The sequence below is a fragment of the Dunckerocampus dactyliophorus genome, chromosome 18 (assembly GCF_027744805.1).
Source record: "Dunckerocampus dactyliophorus isolate RoL2022-P2 chromosome 18, RoL_Ddac_1.1, whole genome shotgun sequence".
In the NCBI taxonomy this organism is placed as follows: domain Eukaryota; kingdom Metazoa; phylum Chordata; class Actinopteri; order Syngnathiformes; family Syngnathidae; genus Dunckerocampus; species Dunckerocampus dactyliophorus.
The window spans coordinates 17,006,985-17,028,942 of NC_072836.1; the positions used below are offsets into that span (position 1 = coordinate 17,006,985).

The following is a 21,958-nucleotide window of genomic DNA, read 5'->3' on the forward strand; positions in this document are numbered from 1 at the left end:
CGAGAGTGCTGAGTGATGATGTCGGTAAATATATCCTTGCATGCCAAGTGCAGTGGGCTTACCGTGGAGTGTCTAATGAGAGAGCCAGCGTCGCGGGATAAATAGGGACTTTCAGCATATTCTTAGCACTGCTGACTCAAGCTGCGAAAAAGGGAGCAGTAGGCCAGCAGGAGAAATGGAAAGGTTTAATTTGGAGCGCAAATGAGGAGAAAAATAAATACAGCAAATGCAGCCGTGTCCGAAATAATAAGACACTGAGTCACATGCCCTTTTCTCGCCTTTTTTATTTCAAAATGTTCATATGGATACAAAGGTGAGTCATAATGAGAAAATCTACAATCATTACTGTTAAAAATGTAAAAATGTCTTGGTAGTCTCAGTATATATCGCATGGTGTACACAAGTGACGAAATACTTGAGCGAAACATCACGCAAGGTTTAAGAAAGATTGCTATTTACACGGCAGTTTCAGGATATACTGTATTCGTTAATCACAAGGCACACATTGCGTCTGTTGCTCTCTTTGAATGGTTTTGATTTTTTAGTGTTACAAGCAAGAATCCGAGAGTCCGGTTTTGTCAGATTCCATCTTTAGGTCTAATGCAGCTGCATAGAAGCAGCTTGAGTAGTCGAAGACATAGTATTGTTTCATATTGGCATTTATACCACGTGTGTGCATACGCGCCGCATTTCATCATCCTGCGATGGGATCACACAGTCAGAGGTCAATGAGTGCGTACCGTTCCAGTAAACCCGCTAAAACCTTCACCCTGTTGAGGTTGAGAGCTTCGTCCAACCCAATTCATCATAGATGGATCTGATCCTGGAGCAGACTGTAGCCAAGAGTTTAGTCCACGCCGCTGCCACCTCTGCTGTCACAACCTCTGGAAACACCTCCCCTAAAACTTCCAGTATAACACCACTGAGGATCTGATGGAGACACAAACGTGGCGTTCAAGACACACTGCGACGCATCGTGAATTCATTCATACCAAAGACCACCAAAAGGTGGAATTTCTAACACCAGAAGCCACAACAAACGGGTCTTCCTTTATTAACAACCAACCTGTGATAAGTTCCGACCTCTGTACTGCGAAATGTTGCCTTGTCATACTGTAACTGACACCGTCAGTGAGGCATTGATATGTTTATTATTGTGATTGTAGCCAGCTGGATATTTAGCTACCATATTTTCCACATGAATCACACCTGTTTCTTCATAATTTGGTTGGTCCTGCAACTTCTAGTCAGATGCGACTTATATATCAAAATACAGTTGTTCCTCGTGCATCATGTTTAATTGGTTCCATAAGTGAATTTCCTTGAAAGTCGTATTCCATATTAATAAATGGGATATTTTTGTTGTTACAGCATAGAAAACCTGTTTATGACTAATTGTTAACATTATTAGAGCCCTGTAGACATGAAATAATACCTCTATAGTCACCTTACACTCTTGTTATTCTGTATTTACATCACATTGCACAACTGTAATGGCTACGGGATCACTGCAGGGACAAAAGAGATAGCAAGCTACCGAGTTTGACTCCCAATTTATTCTAAACTTCAGAAAGGGTTTCAAGTAAGGCTAAGAAGTCAAAAACTTACCACTTCCACACAGAATGGGAGGAGAACTTTTTTTTCACTGTCATGTTGCACATGCCATGGCCGACTACATGGAGTGTGAAGGTAATGTAATTAACGTAATGTCTCATCAATGTAACATTACTGCCACCTGGTGACCAGAATACTAAATGACTTGCCTTTCAATCATTTTTGACTACTAATAGGCCATAGTCAACCACGAAACAGCGATCATTAATACATTTTTGAGTGAGGTAGCGATGTTCGAACTGTGAAGTGGCAAGGGACAACATTATGTAAGTACCTCCGCCAAGCGCAAGAGCAGTGGTTATGTTTTCGCCGGCTTTTATCTGTGTTCAAAATACTTTGAGAAGTTCTGAATGGATTTGGATGAAATTTTCAGAAATTGTTGGAAACGGGACAAGGAAGGGCTGATTAAATCCAGGAATTTTTTCAAGGATTCTTTGACGTTGCAAGATTGGACCATTTTCAACTACACAAAAAATAGTCAGAGCAAAAAATACAGGACACGTTTTCCAACAGGTTCTACAAAATATCAAAGACTGATCCAAAAACTGTAGGATTATTATTTTGGTGTGAATCACAATATGGGGGGGGAGCTATGGTACTTGGTGGAGGTCTGCGCTCTCCGTGTGCTTTTCTAGTTTAACATGTTTTTAAAATTAATTCATACTGACTGATATGAACCAATGAGTGAATTACCATCGACAGCCATTAGAGGGTGCTCTAGGCTAATTCAGTGGATTTAGGGATGTGGAACGAGATAGGGAACTCAACTCTGAACCCCCGACGTCACTTGTTGTCCGCCCGCACTCATCTCCCTTAGCACAGCAGCACACACGAGCATTATTTATGTCTTATTAATGTCCTAAATTACATTGTTATTATGTCTGCAATATTGGGTAATATGAGTGTAAAGGTGACTATAGGGGTGTTATTTTGTGTCTAAAGGGCTCTAATAAGGTTAAAAAAAAAACATTTAGAAGGTTGTAAACATGTTTTCTATGCTCTAATTACAAAAATAATCTATTTATAAATCCTACTTTGCAGAAATTCACTTACCACGCTCGGTTCTGGAACCAATAAGCCGTGATAAACGATGGCTTACTGTACTCACTTTATAGATATTGTAAGTGGGAAACAAGATTCCCATTAAAAGTATTAAAAGTTACACGAACAAAGGTCACAACACACAGTAGTCTTTCCACAGTAAGTTGTGTCTGTGTGTACAATATGTTCTTTGTATCCACTCACATTACCTTAAAATACGCCGGGTCCACCTCGTGTTTAAGCGCATGGGCTTTGCCAAGCACCGTCAGCACAGAGGCTATCTTCTCCGGGTTGTGCAGGTTCTTCACCAGTGTATTGATGCCGTTCATGACACTGCGTGCGTGATTCCTGAGCTGGGTGCTCCTCTCCAGCTCCTCTCGCTCCATGTTTTTGAACTGTCTGAAGTATTGCTTGGAGGAGGGGAAGTTCACAAATAGCCTGCCCAGAGATGAATGAGAGATATTAGTGCGAGGTTGAGGCGCTCCTCTAATCTCACTGCTTTTGCACCCGCACTTGTTTGATCCAGCAAAAAAAATAAAAACATTACAGCTGGATAGGATGATACGAGTAAACCCAGGCCTTAACAGCTGAGGGAATCCAGCACAGTATATTGATTTATGTTTGCTTAACTTACTTTGATATAGGACGATTGTTATTTGTCATGCATTGAAACTGAACTCCTCATTGGACAGCAATCCCTTTTCTGCAATATTTACAGTTAAAATCATCCCAAGAGCCAATGCAACATATGACTGTGGCTTGAAGGAATTTAAGGCTTTGTTATGCTACAGCGTAGTCGCTACACAGGTGTAGTCTCTTGACGGCGTCTTGATCCTGTTATTCTATACCTCACTGCACGTCACTGCTATTCAGTCTCATGTGTGCAATCATTCAACGGTTGTTTAAAGGAGAGACACAGTTTCACTTGGCAACAGTGTCATGTTCCTCACACTTCTCCGAAATTCTGACCCACTCACACAAAGAACAAATGGTTTTTGGGCACTACCCCCGTTAGACCATCAAAGGCGGCCCTAAAAACTTCACACAGTTTAGGAAGCGGGCGAAGAGGGCCAAAGCACCTGGCAATCTAAACCTTTCCCTTTTCTTTTTTCGTTTGACTCTAAACTAACGAGCGGCCGTGATGTTTAATCATTCGCGCTTGCAATTGCACCACCTGTGATTGCATATAAATAGCCTCATTAGTATTTTATACAGCCGTTGGATTCTTAATCCGTCCTTATCTGTTCTTCAAGATGAACCCAACAGCTGAACCCAGAGAACGTTTTTAATTTTGCAGGCAGCATCGAAGTTTGCTCCTTTAGATATTATCTGCAACTGGGGCCGTTTAAAGGCTTAAACGTTTACTGCGAGGTTTGATAGAGAGGCACTCTCAGTGCCAAACAGGAAATTGAGTAACTTCCCATCATCTTTTAAATTTGGTAAAAGTATACTGCAGTCATTTCTCATTTATGGTGGTTAATTGGTTCCAGACCCGATCAGGATAAGTGAATTTCCACAAAATAGGATTCCTTATTTATAAGTGGAATATTTTTGTAGTTAAAGCATAGAAAACCTCTTATACTTTCTAAATTATTTAAGATTAGAGCCCTCTAGACGTGAAATAACAACTCTATAGTTACATTTGCACTCGTATTACCCAATATAGTAGACATAGCAGGAGGACATAAGCCATTTAAGACTAAATTAGACACATGCGTTGCTGTAAATGTGTTTGGGTGCTAGAGGGAGCAGAGTGGCGGGTAGACAGGAAGTGATGTCGGTAGCTCATGTTTTTACCAGGGATTATTGTGCTGTTGTGAGATAACTCAAAGGCTCCAAATCTGGTGTTTGTGTGTCTCACCCAACATAACAGTAACATTGCTGACACCTAGTGACCAGTGTAGACTACTACATATCATCATAACGTCTTTGAAGGTGTCTCTTGAATGCCTTATATTTGTATTTTAGTTCATTTTGTCATTTTTGTGCTTGAAAATGTTTAATTTAGGAAAAAATACGTAAAATCTGCCTAAATATGCATATTTTCTGCCTAATAATAGGCCGTATTCAACCATGAAAGAGCATGATATATTTCTGAAAAATCGTGATAGAGTGAAACAGCAGAATTCAAACCACAAAGTGGCGAGAGATTACTGTAGAGACGTCATAAAATAACGTTATGTTGAACAATATCGTAACCAGAATATTACAAAATAGTAGTCTGAGCAGTATTACCTTCATCAGTACTAAGGTTGCCCTTCTAAGCCCCGATATCCACTCATCTGTAAATAATTAAGGTGACAGGGAGGAGTTACGTGCTTTACATTCCATCGAACGTCCCTCTCAACTTTGACCACATGTACTGGAGCCGATATGGCGTCAAGCAGTAAATGATGAATGAGTCAAAGATTCCAAAAACCCGCAGTGTTTTTTCCAAACTGATTCTCGTTTACTCGATGAAGAAACAACAACGGCAGCTGTACAGCCTTCAAAAATAAACTACAGCAGATTGCCTGGTCAACACGCTTGGATGATGTTTACATGCCGGCTCAACAGCATCCAGTGATGCGAATTGCCGAGAAAACAGTCTCATCCTCATTCCATGTGAAGCCAACGTGATAAGAGTCGAGACACGGTGGGATGCCTGGCATTCAAAACATAACCTACTCCAAGGGAGTGAGCCCTTTCAGAGCCAAGGGTGTCTGACTGATGGATTATTGTTGATCCCTTTGCCTCTACTATTTTGATGAATAGGATTATGTACACAGGAAAGTGAGAATATGACATACAAAAATACGACTGGTTGTGTTTTTAAACTTGAACGCTCCAAAAGTTATGTTATCTGACGGGGAAGCATCAGTATTCCCTGATGACTGTAGCGAAACAAGACAGATGCAAATTTGATCATGAGGGAACTGACTGGTGTGCATCTGTGCAGACAAATAATCTGCACAAATATGATAAATACCTTCATTGGGTCACAAGAGAGTAAAACTAAATACCTGATGAGTATGGCCACGCCGACATCATCACAGTTCAGGTAGAACTTTGCCCAGGAGTCCTGGATCATCACCCTCTCCTTGTCAGTCAGTGGGCTTGGTCGCTCCAGGTGGTCCACCTCTCGTTCTCCTTGCATCCTCTCCATCTAGGAACACAGTTGTGCAGAGCAAAACACATGCAGAAAGCAGGATAAACATGTCCTCCTCCCCCAAAACAAATACTCTATTTCTACCTTGTTTTTGGTCGCTTTCCTGGTGAAAGGAAGAGAGAGGAGGCGAAAGCTGCTTCCCTTTGCGCCTTTCCCCAATGAGAACGGTCGCTCTCCGACACTGGATCTCTGCTGGGCAATAGTGTGAGTGAAGAACAGGCTAAAAAAACACGAGAAACACACGCAGAGAACAAGGAGGAGCTTCTGTACTCTCCCTTTCACACTCTCCCTCTCCTCCCCTCCTGTGCACCCACCTCACTTTTTGTAAGTGCCGTTTGATGAAAACATGATGAGATAGAAGTTGTAAAAAAACAACAAAAAATAAATCCTCTGTCAGGGATACAATGTGAGATTACACCTTTTGCACCAGTATCCTCATTCCTGACAGTTGGAGAGATTAACCTGTAATCACTGGCAATGCCACACAAAGCCCTGTCGACATAAATGTAACAGCACACCAATGGGTGTAAATGAAACAGCATGACGTCTGTGAGAAATAGGACAGACTTGGACTCATTTTGATTTCTTCTTTGTTGCAGACCTTGTCACGACATGATTTCAATCTGTATTCCCCTCTATAGCTTGCTTTTGCTGTCACAGCTGAAGTTGCTCTACAAGTTTAATTGCGGGTTTGGAGAGGGAACGTTAATCAGTCGAGAATGAGTCCACAACCACCTGTTGATGAAGAAATGTGCAGCATTTACAACCTTTGCTGCGGGGATGCAATGTGCATGCATAAGGTGTGAACAATGTACAGGCGCCGGTTAAACATTGACGGGGGTGTCATTAATGATCAAGCTGGTTCAGAAAAGAAACAGCGACCGCAGCCAAACGAGGCTCTGTCTTATAATTGGGTTATTATTGTATGTTTACACATGCAGAACAACGGCCCGCCAGTGGGTGCGGCCGTCCCCATATAAATATTTATTTACAATTTTTTCATGCTCTTTGTTGATCCGTGTAGCGTACACGACTGAGTGCTTCACGGATGTGCATGGTAACAATGCTCTTTAAAAGTACAGTGCAGTATAGCTGTACTCGGAGTGGGCGGGGCATGTCGGAAATGGGCGGGGCTTAAATCGGTACATTATTTGAAGTCTGAAATCGACATGGATTGATGAGAATTTGCCATATTTATTGTTTATTATTCAGCTATATGTGTACTGTGCATGTGTGTAAGTGAGCTATCAGATTATTTCATTATTATATATTCATTATTTTTTTAATGATCTGTGTGACTCACCAAGACTGTTCTGGCAAAACAGTCATACGGTTCACTTATGCTGCACGGCCAAGCTGCCAAACAGGACAGATTAAAAAAAACCAACACGTGGGGCAAAGCTTCCATGTTCAGAACAGGGACAGGGTGGAATATCATGCACATTCAAAAGTTAGTGCCCTCGCGGCCGTTGCAAACAGTCCCTTTAAGTAGTCCTTAAACAACTTAAACAAATGTTGCATGGCTACATACGATTGAACAGATGTTGAAAACATGATTTAAAAAGATTCATTGTCTCTTTTTTCCAAAAACGGGTTTGATAAAGAGAGCTGTCTTATATTCAGGGGTGTCATTATGTGTACAGAACACATTTAGTGTAATGCTGCTTTTCACGTGTTGCCATATTTCCATTATCGTTTTATTTAGACAGTTGATCACGCACATTTGCTATTCAGCAGTCATGACCGTGCAAAGCCACAAGTTTTTTGGTCCAAGTGTTTTTTGTTTTTATTTTTTTTCTCTGAAAAATCTTCTTCACTCTAAGTTGGTAATAATTTATAACTACATGATAACACAGGTAAAATGCCACTGTTAAGAAAAGCACACCATTGTCACATGATCATATGTTTATAATTCGCTGATCATGTTTTTTTTTTTTTTTTTATCAAGCCTTGACATTTCGCACGTTGTCTTTTTAGAGAGTCGGTTCTTTTGGCTCGGCTAACTAAAGAGAAACGGCTCTTTGGGCTGCTAAGTGGCTCCACAGACTTTTTTGCTGTCTTTTAAATTAATTTATTACCATAGTATGTTTAATGTGTAAAAATGAATTACTAATGTAAAAATACATTATATCAAATGTTTATTATTTAAATGGTTTATTTAAACCTCAATGAAAAGCTAAAAAAATCTAATGTTATATTATAAAATACAAAAACAAAGACCCATCTCAGTAGACAAATTAGGTCTTCATGCAAACTTCTCACGAACAAATTGGCTCTAAAAGAATGACATCTACACCGTGACTCTAACGCCATCTGCTCATCGATCATCCTATGTTGTCATTCATCGTGGTGGGATGGCATAGTGAAGAGGGCTCTGGAGCAGAATCCGCATTTTTCACATCCCTGATTTTAAGCACAGGAATTTGTAAATTGATATCAATGACAACTATATAGACACGTTAAGTTCTCTCCACACGTCCAAAGACATTCCCCAGTGATCCATACAGCGATACCATCAGTATTGTACAGATCATTTATCCGAAGCGAAAGTCGCTATATGTGACATAAAGGGGCTTCCGTAGTTGTATATGTCGGCTGCTGTTGTATCCAGCGCCACCCCACCTGATAGTCAGGAACCAGTCGTGTGAACATCTTATCACGTTCCAGGAAATTCAAAACGACTTTCCTCGGTTCTGCAGATATGTCTTCCTAACGTTTGTCCCAAATTGAAAGCTATCGTTTTTCGATTGTCGCAGTTTAGCGAGCAGGCCAGTGCACCGCAAGCTAGCAAAGTAGCTAACGTCAACGTCACTAGTGAAACCGCAAAAAAGCTTGACATTTTTGTGACCCAACGTCCACCGTGGGCTTTCTTGAGTGGACAAAAATCAGCAGCAGAACAACAGAATGAACGTCGCAAAAAGTGGCTATCGTGTTTTTTCGGCAAACTCCTCCGCAGCATGCACAGAACTGGCGAAGAAGATAACAGAGTAAGCATTCTGCTCTAACTCCTCATTGTGAAACCTATGCATGCTAATTAGCGCGAATGTCCTCAGACCACATGTGTGCCTGTTTCTTGTTAGCGTATTAAGTGTAACTGGCAACTATTTGAATGAAAACGTCCAGTTACGAAACACTTGCTTTTTTAATTGTCCCGTGTTGGGTTGTGCAACACTGCTGTTGGTCATTTAAGATGTTGTCCTTTGCTCTCCAGGCGACTAGGAGTCGAGCTGGGAAAGTCTGTTGTCTTTCAAGAGTCTAATAGTGGTAAGAGAACACTGCAACCCACAGAGACAATGTATCAGCTTGCTTTACATACAACAACTTTATCAACCGGTGAATTAGGCTAAATTACACTTCGCTGTATTAAACTTGAGTATGTCAATTCATCAGATATGTGGCTAATTTAGTTAAATGTGTTATTTGATCAAAACGGAAGCATGTGTATGTGTCAGTACTGCATTTATTTACAGTGGAGTGTTTATGCATTAATTGTGCTTTCTTAAATTATTTTTTTCTGCAGAGACAAGAGTGGATGTCAAAGAATCCGTCCGTGGACAGACCATCTTCATAATTCAGACCATACCAAGGTGAGAGTGCAGGGACATCTGCACACTGCAGCGGTAATCGGTATATGGCGTATTGTGTCATGGCGATTCTTCCAAAAATTTTAAACTGTAAACACCAGACTCGCTTGAGAACTAGTTACAGCGGAATAATAATAATAATAATCTCAGGCGCAATCGACTGTCACGACGATCATTAAGGATAAAGATCGTATTGTAACGGCTACCCAGATGTTGTAAGGATGCCAAGGAAGTGGTCTATCAATGATCTGTGGATTACCAAAACAAAACAGGCTCCTATCTGCCGCAAGCATGCTAAAACAACATCAGCAAACCCAACACATTCTCACACACACACACACACACACAGGACTCAGTCTGTCACAGTCACAGACACTCATTCGTCACCAGTGCGGCACTTGTAATTGATATATTCTCGCCTCTGTTAAATCCACGTTTTGCTCCATGCAGAGATGTCAACACAGCAATCATGGAGCTGTTGGTCATGGCCTACGCCCTCAAGACCTCTTGCGCAAAGAACATCATCGGTGTTATTCCCTACTTTCCCTACAGCAAGCAGTGCAAGATGAGGAAGAGGGGCTCCATAGTGTGCAAGTTGTTAGCGTCAATGTTGGCTAAAGCAGGTAAAGAGCTCTTTTTGTCTCCCTTGTTTTCATATCACGTGTGTGTGTGTGTGTGTGTGTGTGTGTGTAAGGCTGAGGTGTGCAAACGTTTTCCACAGAGGACCAGATACTGAAAAATCAAAGGAGTCGTAAGGGTTTTCAACCCACGTTGCTATGCAAAGAAGTTTCTTATTATTGAAGAAAAAACAGCCTGCATCACAGCTTTGTGTTATTGCTGACAAAGCGTATTATTAGTATGAATTTTTTTGACCTCATGTGACACTTTTGTGATTACCACATTTTTTTCAATGTGGTACACAATGTAACAGCTGCCTTCATTTCATGTAAGGCACGTGTGTCAAACTCGTGCCCTGGAGGGCCGAGACGCTGCAGGTTTTCTGTCCAACCAGTTTCTTCAGCAGGTGATTTAATTGACGAGCTCCTTCACTCAAACTGAAGGTGTTGATCATTAAAATCACCTGCTTTAGTGACTGGCTGGAAAGAAAACCTGCAGTGTCTCGGCCCTCCATGGCACGAGTCTGACACCCCTGATGTAAGGGTTTCCGCTTCCTCTCTTGATGCACTTCTGCCACCCAGTGACCTTATTTATTCAATTAAAATTGCTCTCAAGCCTAATCCATTGGTGAGGAGTTGCATCATCACCTCCTTTTTAGTCTCTTGCTAAAAAAAAACGTCAAAGACGTATAAATGCGTTGTTGGGATCGGGCATCATGGTTTATCAAAACGTATAACTACGTCTTTGGTATTGAATGAATTAATGAATGCATTCTCTCCATGTGTCTTTTACTCTGAAGGCCTAACGCACATTATCACCATGGATTTGCATCAGAAGGAGATCCAGGGCTTCTTTTCTTTTCCTGTGGACAACTTGCGAGCCTCCCCATTCCTCATCCAGTACATCCAGGAGGAGGTGATAATCCCATTTAAGTAAAAGTGATGACAGCCGCATAACGTGATAAGTGTTTTCTCACGTCTGTAGGTTCCGGATTACAGAAACGCCATCATCGTGGCCAAATCCCCATCAGCAGCAAAGAGGTAAAACATGGCAAGAAGACCACAACGCTTTACCAAAAGCAATATCTTGACTTAAATGGATATATTTTTTATGCATTTCTGTTGCCCTTAAAGAGAACAGCAGATACTATAAGCCAATTATTTTTGCACTTCTGGTAATACTAGTGTTGTCAACAACATTAAGTGTGCAATTACAGAACATAACCTTCAAAACTGAGCTAGTAAGTAGAAAATATCCTACTTTCAGCGTCCAAGGTCAGACCTCAGAGCATTTCAGTTTAAATTAAACAAGTCTTCCAAACCCAAGTGTGTTTTTTTTAGCATTAGATGGATATTAAAGTCAATAAAACTGTTCTTGGCATCCTCTTTGTGTGCTGTAATTAACATGTACAACAAGTTGTGAGGAATGTGTACATCCACTATACCTAGTAAATGCATATACTTTACATATAAGAGATGGGCGTGCCGCAGTTTCTGCAATCAACACTGTGCGCTCTGACAATGAAGAGGCAGTGTGCAATAATGAATAGCATTGATGATGAAGCCGCATACATACACAGACGATCAGGATCTCTGATAATAGCCAGTGAACAGAACTTCATTTTTGATTTGTGTCTGTTTTCCTTGATTTCTCTAGAGCGCAGTCCTATGCAGAACGCTTGCGCTTGGGCCTGGCTGTGATTCATGGCGAGGCTCAGTGTTCTGAATCCGACATGGCCGATGGAAGACACTCGCCACCATGTGTGCGCAACACCACAGGACACACAGGATTGGAGCTGCCCTGTAAGAGAGCCTGGTTTTTCTTTCCTTCTTTTTTTTCATTGATTGACAATAGATGTTTTCAGCTTTTCTGCCCTGACTTTATAGGCTGGATGAGCAATCTACTGATGGAAATAACATGCGACTGCATGATGATTCTCACAGTTTTAGCCCTGTTCGTTTACTACACTTAGAAAAAATATTTTTATAGCTGTTTTTCACTCATACCATCAACCATACATTGAAAAATAGGCTTTGTGTTATGGCATGCTTTGATTCCTGTGGAATCTCCACTATTTATCACATTGCAACCTTCAATTTACGAAAACAAAATCACCAAAATACCCCATTGAATTAATTTAATTAAATGTCCACATTCTCCACTAATTCCTTTATGACAAAGCAGGAAACATGTTAAGTTTATGTATGTATGTATGTACTTTATTTATCCCACAGCGGGGAAATTTTACTTGTTACAGCAGCAAGCAAGCAAGACAAGTAAAGAGAACAGTGTAAAGAAAGCATAGTGTCTACAACATGGTTCAGGTGGTGCAGGTGTTGTAGAGCCTGACAGCGGTCGGTATGAAGGACCTGCGGAACCTCTCCCTCTTACACCGTGGGTGTAACAGTCTGCTGCTAGTTTCTTTCAATGGTCTGATATCTACAGCGTTTCCCACAGGTCTGCAATCTATTTAAATACTGATACACTGATACACAATACATGTTCCACTGCCACACTGGGGACAATTCTCAATTGTCTTTCAAAGGAACTTTGATATACTGTATAATAATAATAATAAAGAGGTCAAAACACATGTCCCTGCAAATCAGTGATGGCATTTCTTGACTATACATTGGCATCTGTGAATTAGACATATCATTTAGAATTTAGGTGCTTGTAAATTCTGCGGAGAATGAAGTTGGGGGGGGGGAATCAAATTGTTGTGTCATTGGCCAAAGCATCCAAAAGAAGTTGTCATTCACAAAATATTTATATTTTTACACATGTTTTTATTCCTACCACTGGCTTTAAAAATCCTCCCCTGGATCAGTAGTCAATCAAATGTAAGATGAAATGTGGACACAGTGAGTCCAAACTATTTGTGTGTGATTATTCCGCATAAGAGGATTTTCCAAGTCTTGGCATCATGTGTTTGTGATATATTTGTGAATTTATGTTTAACGTGGTGTTTATTTGTTGGCAATAGCAGGCAAACAACAAGCCCCGTTCCCTGGCATAGAGCTTCCAAGTACGAGCGTAAACCTAAGCTACATCTGACCATGAAATGGTTCCTCTTCAAATGGTTCCTCAGTTGTTCGTGCATGTGCCGACGAAGGGTTTGTTTCGCATTCTGTGAAAACGGTGTCTGGATGGACGAAGAGGCAAAAGGCGCTCAAAGTTAAACTCGGCATCAGACAGGCTCCTTTGCTTTTAAACGCCGCCGAAATGACACAAGTGAGTCCGATTCAATTGCTGCACCTCTCCTCAGATTCCAGACGGCCAGTTCTACAAGATGCAACCAAACTCTCCTGGTTTTGTTGTGTTCTGATTTTATTTGTCTTAAATCAAACCAGAACCATGCCAAACATCTTTTTTTCCCCCCTTTTATTCTTTACTTTAAATATCTGGACTCATCTTGCCAATCAGCACATGCTGCACCCCTGTTCAACCTGCTCTTTTGAAAGATCTGATTAACATTTTGCTCTTCTCAACTGCATGTGATGAGAACAATGAAGCATGCTTTTCTAACTTGTACATCTACTTGCAGGAATAGGGAATGTTACAAATGAATTTCTTTGGCGCGTTCAATTTAATATCCTTAAACTTAGGTTTATTCACTTGGTTCTGTACTTTTTTTTTTTTTTTTTTTTTTTTTTAAGAATAATGCATTCCATTTTCAAGCAGTTTCAAGATCTCGGGTTTTAAAGTATCCCGGCAAGACCTAAGGAACTTCAGAGAAGCGTGATGGCTTACATGGCTTTCATTGCTTGTGGTTAAAAGGAATTAAACCACCCACTGATGCTGTGGGCCTCATGGTATTCAGTAAAGTGATGCACAAGGCATGCTCCTCTCTCTTCTTCCTGATACTTTTCCTCTTACAATTGGCTTTGCTAGCTGATTGTCTCCTTCAACCCCCTGGATTAATCACATGCACAACAATTCTCACAATGTAGCTGTATTTATTACATTTTTTAAGTCATACTAATGTGCCAATACTGAGGTGTGACAGGTAATACACTATATAGACAAAAGTATCCAGACACACGTCTTTATTCGTTACTCATGAGTTAGACTAGACATCATCATATTTCCCGTTGAATCGTCATTCTTTGCCTTTTATTTGCCTTTCCTTTGACCTTGGACTTGACAAATGCTCTGGATGAATAGACATGAAAATCCCAGGGGTGTCCAAAGTGTGGCCTGCAGCTGTTTTTTTTAAATTTTTTATTTTTTTTAATTGACCTGTGGCACATTCTGAAAGTATACCGTAATTAAAAAAAAACATAACAGCAACAACATTAAATATTAAGAGGAAAAAATTGTAATGTGATGGGGAAAATGTCATAATTTTGCCAGAATAATGTTACTGTATATAATAATAATATGAATAAAAATAACATAATTTTAGTAGCATAACGTTTTGATTGTTTTTGTTTTTTAAATCGGAATATTATGAGAAACAAACAATGAATCAAGTTGTAATTTTTGGAAAATTAGATTGCAGAAAAATTTGTAATGTTACGAGCATAACGTCCAAATATTATGGGAATAAAGTCATAATTCCGTGAAATAAGGGGGGGGAGAGAAACGGCTTTATTTTTATGACAATAAAGTCAAAATAATAAAGGAAAAAAGTTGTATTACAAGAAGGAAAAAAGTCACAATTTTGCGAGAATAAACTCTGAATATTATAAGGAAATATGCCATTTTAGTACCATAAAAATTTAACTATTATAGAAAAAAAAATATTTTTAAAAGTTGCGCTGTTATGAGAAACAATCAAAACAAGCAATGAAGTTATTTTTGGAAAAATTAGGTTGCAGAAAAAGTTATACCGTTACGAGAATAAAGTCAGATTTTTATGGGAAGAAAATTTACAAAAAAAAGTTCAAATAGGTGGAAAATTTAAAGCAAAACAGCAGAAATGCGGAAAAAGCAGCTGTAATTTTATGAGAACAAAGTCAAAATATCGTCAAAAGTCGTATTTCAAAAATAAAAAAAAGTTGCAATTTTACGTGACTAAACTTGTGGTATTATGAGGAAAAATAATGTCATTTTAGTAGCATGAAGTGAAGTATTAAAGAATAAACGTTATATTTTCTTAAAGTTGTAATATGAGAAACAAAATTATTAATTTTTTGGAAAATTAGGTTGGGGTAATATTATGAAAAGAAAATATACAAAGATTATTTAAGAAGGAAGTTGAAATATTTGGAAAATTAAAAAAAAAACAGCAGCAAAAATATGAGGAGGGCGGGGGGCGAGGAGCAAAGAGCAGTTTCTCCTTAGCATATCTGCATGTGTTGCTTTTCAAAATATCAAAGTGGCCTTTGCATCTTCATTTTTCAGTACGTGGCCCTCGCTGGGAAAAGGTTTGGACACCCCTGCTACAGACACTTTTACTAATGAGGTCAGATACTTTTGTCTATTAGTCTGTTGCCTGATAATACTTAACCTACACGTTTGTTTGCTATGGGGGGAATTGTGATTGACAGGCAAAGTGCATTGTGATTGTTGTGTGCATGAATGCAAACGTTGGCTGGAAACAGTGATGTTGGACTGACCCGTAAGATTGGCAAGCGTGAATGAAGAAACCCTCAGCAGTGATTACCACACACTGTTGTCCTGTGTCAAACGAGATTCTCCGGTGCATATTTGTTCATATGCACACTGCTGTCATATGCCTGCCACGGGCAGTTAAGATGCTGCCTTCCGATTGGGTATCCTGGGCAGAAAACCCTTTTAATTCCTTGCATGGCATGTGCTGTACGTTTTTGCCATTTCAGATAAACTTCCCGGGGGGGGTAGGTGGGGTAGAATGGGGGGAAGAATTCTTAGCCATTTCGTGAGCGGCATGCAATTGCCAATGTGAAATGAACGCAACTTTGTGTTGCCGACAAAACGTTTCTATTGGCCCGTAATGAGTAAGTCATTTGCAAATTTTCCTCAAATGCGAGCCATTTTCTCAACCCATTTTACCCAATCTACTGAGACTGACTTGTGATGAGACAAAATGCAATGTTGGCAATGCCGCTAATACGCGCTAATTGTCTTTTCAGTAATGATGGCCAAGGAGAAACCTCCAATTACTGTTGTTGGAGACGTGGGGGGACGAATTGCCATCATTGTGGTAAGACGTTGCTACAGCGTGTTACTTCTATCCCACCACGGGATATACTGTATATGTGTGTGTGTGTGTGTGTGTGTGTGTGTGTGTGTGTGTGTGTGTGCGCAGAACACAGGTTGTACTTCTACTACATTTTGGGTGTTTTAACTACTGGAGATCGCAAGTAACATTGCAATTGTGATGAAGTTGTTACATGTTTTGTCAGGCCTTTGTGGTTATCACTTCCTACCGTACTTATTTGTTGCTCTTTGCGTAGCCTTCACAACGTCTACGGATGCAAGACGACCGTCTGCTGTGCGTTTGTTGTCCAAGTCAAGAATGCATGCAGTAATCCCTCACCACTTCGTGCTTCACTCTCACGGTTTTTCAAAAATATATGAATAATTTGCTGTTTTAATGGTTGAATACTTTGTATCATTAGTCAGAAACATATGCATATTTAAGCTAATTTGATGTATTTTTATTTCATGTGTTATTTTTGCCCAAGCTAAGTATTTTTAAGCATAAAATGAACTCAAATGAAAATATAAGGCATTCAGAAGATGCATTCAAAGACATAGTGATGTTATGTAGTATGCTACACCGGTCACTAGGTGTCAGTAACGATGAGACACACAAGCAGCAGACTTGATTGCTGTGCTACAGCAGGGATTTTTGGCAGGTTTGAATTGTCTGTCAGCAGGCACAATAATCCCGAACACAAGCTACGGTTGCGGCCGTAACCCACTCCAAGCTAAAACTCAACCCTGATCCCTGGACCTCACTTCCTGTCCCCTAGCACCGGAACACATTTACAGCAACACACACGAGCATGAGTCTTATTTATGTCTTATTTTCTCTTATTATTCAAGAGAGTTTTATTGTCATGTGCATGGTAAAACAGCAGTTATACCATGCAATGAAAATCTTATTCTGTTCATTCTCCCACGAAAAGAAAGAATAAGAACATAAGAAACATAAACATATATACCAATAAATTAAGCAACAAAAACAGAAGAGACATTAATACAAATAATACAAATAAATAAATAAAGTGCTATGAGTGTGTGCGTGTGTTGCGTGCGGCGTGTGTGAGTGCTTTGTTGAGAAGCCTGATGGCCTGTGGGTAAAAGCTGTTTGCCAGCCTTGTGGTCCTGGACTTCAAACTCCTGTAGCGTCTGCCTGACGGTAGGAGTGTGAATAATGAGTGTTGTGGATGTGTGCTGTTATTATTATTATTATTATGTCTACTATATTGGGTAATACAAGTGTAAAGGTGACTATAGGGGTGTTATTTCATGCCTAGAGGACTCTAATAATGTTACAAACTGTATTTAAAATGCCGTAAACAGGTTTTCTTTGCTGTAACTACGAAAATATTCCATTCATCCATGCATTTTTTTATACCGCTCTAGGGTCGCGGGTATGCTGGAGCCTATCCCAGCTGACTTCCAGCAAGAGGCGGGGTACACCCTGGACTGGTTGACGAAAATATTCCATTTATAAATAAGGAATCTTACTTAGGGAAAATTCACTTATCACAGTCGGGTCTGGAACCAATTAACCATGATAAATGAAGCATTACTGTACAGTTGTCCCTCACTACATCGCGATTCTTCACTCTGTTGTGGTTAAAAAAAAAAAAAAAAAATGTGTTATTTGATCGCTGTTTTGTGGTGGGCTATGGCCCATTATTAGTCAAAACATATTGAAACATGTAGTATTCTGGCTACTAGGCGTCAGTAATGACACATAACATGACGTCACATCGCATTACCGTCACTCTGCATGGAGTCAGCCGTGGCATGTCCGACATGACGGCGTGAAAAGAAGTTCTCCTCCTATTCCGTGTGGAAGTTACTTTGTCTTTCTTCCCCATTCTGTTTGAAACCCTTTAGGTTTACAAAAAATAAATCGGAGGCTAACTAGTTAGCTTGCTCGGATGCTATGCAGCCGTGGCCGTCTCTTGTGTTCCTGCACATTAGCAATGCGGTGTAAACAAAGAATAATAGGAGTGTAAAGGTGACAAAAGGGGTGTTATTTAATGTCTACATGGCTCTAATAATGGTCAAACAAAAAGTCATAAACAGGTTTTCTATGCTCGAACTGTGAAAGTATCCAATTTATTAATATTGAATCCTACTTGGCGGAAATTCACTTACCACGGCCGGGTCTGGACCCAACCTGCGGTAAACTGTACTCAGTTTTCACTTTAGGGACCAATTGTGTGTGTCAATTCTTGTCCAGGACGACATCATAGATGATGTTGGAGACTTTGTTGCAGCCGCTGAGATCCTGAAAGAGAGAGGCGCTTATAAAATTTACATCATGGCCACACACGGATTGCTTTCTGCTGATGCTCCGCGCCTCATAGAGGAGTCTGCCATTGATGAGGTGAGAACAGATGCGCTGTTCATGAATGTGTGTCGGTTGTAGGGTTGAAGCAGCGCTTTGCAATAGATTTCAGTCTGAATCACCAGTTGAATGTATTGTGCAATGACATTTACAGTGCATACGCTCACCGAAACGAGTGATGGTGAATACCACTTTGTTTGTTCACATTGTATTGGTCGTAATTGATTTTTGGTTTGTGTTTTTGTGAGGTGGTGGTGACCAACACGGTGCCCCACGAAGTGCAGAAGCTCCAGTGTCCAAAAATCAAGACTGTGGATGTCAGCATGATCCTGGCTGAGGCCATCCGCCGCATCCACAACGGGGAGTCCATGGCTTACTTGTTCCGCAACATCGCCGTGGACGACTAGAAAGTGAAGAACAGACGTGGGTTTGAACAAACAAAAAACAACAACCAGTCACCACCCATTGAAGACATATTCCACCTCATGCACAGGTAGTTTTTTTCCTTACTCCAGGGTCCAATGATGTCTGCCCACACCAGTGATGGTTAAAAAGTACCAGTCCGCATAGAACCACATCTACAGTATGTGTATGCTGTAGCAACAGGTGGCGCTACTAAACCTAACCCCACAGAAGAAAGTCACTTCTGGAAAAGGCCACTCTAACATCGGTGAAAAAAATACAGGAAAATGGCAGAAATGATGGCAGAGTGAGAGAGTGAGTCATATAAAGCTCTCCTTGCGTGAATGTCAAAAACATTTAACATTGACAAATACAGTAGTACCTCTGTTTTCATTGTTAATCTGTTCCAAAAGCTCGGTTTAAAACCAAAGCGTATGAAAACTGAAGCAATTTTTCTTTGTAGGAAACTACGGCAATCCAATTACTGTTCGAGACGCCCAAAAATATTTTTTACATGCAGGAAACTATGAGAAATAATAATCGATTTTGAAAGAAATTGATAAATGAGCACGCCTGCGCAGTGTGAGGGGAAAGTGAGCAGGAGACGTTTGCTACAGGCTGCATGCTGCAATAGTCACAGCCACAGGTGATCGGCTTTTGGCATCTGCGTCGAATGGCATTTATCAGCATGTGTTTTTCACAGAAATCGGACGATTTTGATCGGTGGCTAATTGGAGCACCCCTACTTATTATGTCTACTATATTGGGTAATGTGAGTGTAGAGGTGACTATAGGGGTGTTAGTTTATGCCTAGAGGGCTCTAATAACATTAAAAACCGTATTTAGAAGGCAGTAAACAGGTTTTCTCTGCTTTAACTACAAAAATATTCTATTTGTAAATAAGGAATCCTACTTTTACGAAAGCATAAAATCCTAGTTCACGGAAATTCACTTCCGGAACCAGTTAACCGCAATAAACGAGGGATGATATCGAAAACCGAGGTTCCACTGTATCCTGTAGACTCACCTTCGGGAAACACTATTTTTGTAACATGACCAAAATAATATGTATTTGGACTGACAAAAATCTATGAAGGTACTTCATATCTATGACTGACAAGTAGCACGATTTGTCTTCTGGCAGGTTGGTTTCTCTTGCTGACCCGTGTGCTCTTGGCTGCGTTGCGCTGTAACTAGCTTGCATTTAACAGTGCGTTGTTTGCCCATTGATGCACAAACTTGTAACTTGTTTTATTATTAGAATGTTTGTCATGTCACGTGGGTTATCCAAAGTTCCCGGGAGAAACTCGGCTGTTTACTTTGACACCGGAAACACGATTTAACTTCTTTAATGTTAATATACACATCCAATCCAATGCTGTACAAAGTCAGATTGGTGAGTAGAAACTGTGACATCATTTCTCGCCGCGCTGCAATCAGTTTGAGGAGATTTCAGTGTCAAGGCTGTTGGCGTGTTGATCTCTTAGCATTTAGCTTGGCTTTACTTTCCAAAGAGTATTTTTCAGAAGTAATTTTTTGCTTGTTGAGCACCTCTTCTCAGTCTTTTAATGTTGCACCTTTGACCCAAGTTTGAAGTTAAACCTGATTGTGTGAAAGCGTAATTTGATGAAATCCCTGAAGTTTGCAAGTGTTTTCAGTGTCTGTCTTTATGGCTGTTAGATTTACGAAGCAAAATAAAAGAAAAACATCTATACACACACACACACACACCATGAACTTGTCATCTACCTCCATCAACCAATTCGTATTCTCGGTATAAGAAAAAGTAATGATCCTCATCAGCTCCACTTTGGACTTTTATCAGAAAATGCAAACGTTAGCATGCTAAGAGGCTAACAATAAAATGGTACATTTCAGTTGTGCGTAGATTGGACTGGCATGCCTTTTTAGAATTTTCTGTAATGAAGAGACAACCACCGGGTGCCTAGAAAATAAGGTGTTCTTGTTGCGTAATAAAGCAAAAAAAAAGGCCGATTTGTCATCATGATCGTAATGTACAGTTATGCTGATGTGTTGTTTCCCTGCAACCCGCGTATGTTTAGAACGTGTGCACCTTTTTGAGCATTCAGAGTGATGCATAAGTGGTATATTAATGTATTTCTGTGCTTATTCAGCCCTTTGCTCAGGGAAATATACTTTATAAACAAGGCAAATGTACTGTTTTCATGTTCCTGATGGTGGTTTGCATTTTCCCATTTGTTCAATTTACTTTTAAATGCATTATTTCTCCTAAGCTATACTGTAAAAGCATGTGCTGATGACGCGCTCGCAGAAACTTGATGTAATTTAATGAAGTCTTCCCTTTTTTCTTTGCCTCCTTTTCCCAAGTGTTTGACGTTGTTTATAAAATAAAATGAATTAATTGGCCTTTGTTGTGCCAAGTGTTTATGTCCCTTTGTAACCCATAGTTTATGAAACGTTTTTAATTTGATTGCTGTTCATTTTAGATTTTGTTAATTACCTTTATGGACAGAATTTCTGGGTGCAACCAGGGCATTTGGGCGGGGGTCTCACGTTTGGTGTCTGCAGGATTCGGGGTCTGCTTTTTGCAGATGATACGGTCATGCTGGCGTCATTGGGCCATGATCTTCAAATTTCACTGGATCGGCTGGCAGCCGAGCGTGAAGTGGCCGGGATGAGAATCTGCACCACGGTTCTCGCCCGGATAAGGGTGGAGTGCCATCTCCGAGTCGGGGGATGAGATCCTGCCCCAAGCGGAGGAGTTTAAGTAAGCCGCGTTTGTCAATATTGTCCCCCCAGCCGTGGGGGGCAGGGGGGGGGCACTGGGGTGGCCAGAGAGTGACCAAGAGTGGCCACGGCTGCTCTGTAACGCCGCCACTGAGAAACGTAGCAGCTGAGGCCACAGACGGCAAAACTAGTTGAAACTGTCTCAGCCGCGCCCCTGGTGGTTGCAGCTAAGTAGTACATGCCATTTTGCCTCTATTGCTATTACTATGCGATTGCTTTCATAAACTTTCATAAGTCTACACAATAACCATATTCTTGGGGATCACTGAATTGAATTATGCCGTAAAATTCAGTTGGATTTGATTGGCAAGGACTCGGCAA

General features: G+C 40.4%; 2 protein-coding genes across 4 annotated transcripts; one reads left to right on the forward strand and one right to left on the reverse strand.

Annotated features, from left to right (window-relative positions):
• Positions 1–272: 272 nt before the first annotated feature.
• On the reverse strand, positions 273–6,020 carry LOC129171207 (cytoglobin-1-like). The gene is made up of 4 exons (XM_054759639.1): positions 5,888–6,020; positions 5,658–5,800; positions 2,865–3,093; positions 273–930 (listed from the first exon to the last, which is right to left on the reverse strand). The coding sequence occupies exons 2-4, from the start codon at positions 5,798–5,800 to the stop codon at positions 766–768; spliced, it is 537 nt and encodes a 178-aa protein (XP_054615614.1). The 5' UTR covers positions 5,888–6,020; the 3' UTR covers positions 273–765.
• Positions 6,021–8,362: 2,342 nt separating this feature from the next.
• LOC129171410 (phosphoribosyl pyrophosphate synthase-associated protein 1) lies at positions 8,363–21,666 on the forward strand. 3 transcript variants are annotated; one of them, XM_054760031.1, is made up of 11 exons: positions 8,363–8,790; positions 9,015–9,067; positions 9,324–9,390; positions 9,838–10,010; positions 10,805–10,920; positions 10,990–11,045; positions 11,662–11,807; positions 12,992–13,033; positions 16,065–16,135; positions 18,359–18,505; positions 18,715–21,666. In XM_054760031.1, exons 1-11 carry the CDS (start codon positions 8,708–8,710, stop codon positions 18,871–18,873), a joined length of 1,113 nt encoding a protein of 370 aa, XP_054616006.1. In that variant the 5' UTR covers positions 8,363–8,707; the 3' UTR covers positions 18,874–21,666. The 3 variants fall into 3 exon arrangements, with proteins under 3 accessions (XP_054616006.1, XP_054616007.1, XP_054616008.1); XM_054760032.1 differs by having other exon boundaries at positions 12,995–13,033; XM_054760033.1 differs by lacking the exon at positions 12,992–13,033 and having other exon boundaries at positions 8,366–8,790; positions 18,715–21,663.
• The last annotated feature ends 292 nt before the right edge of the window (positions 21,667–21,958 follow it).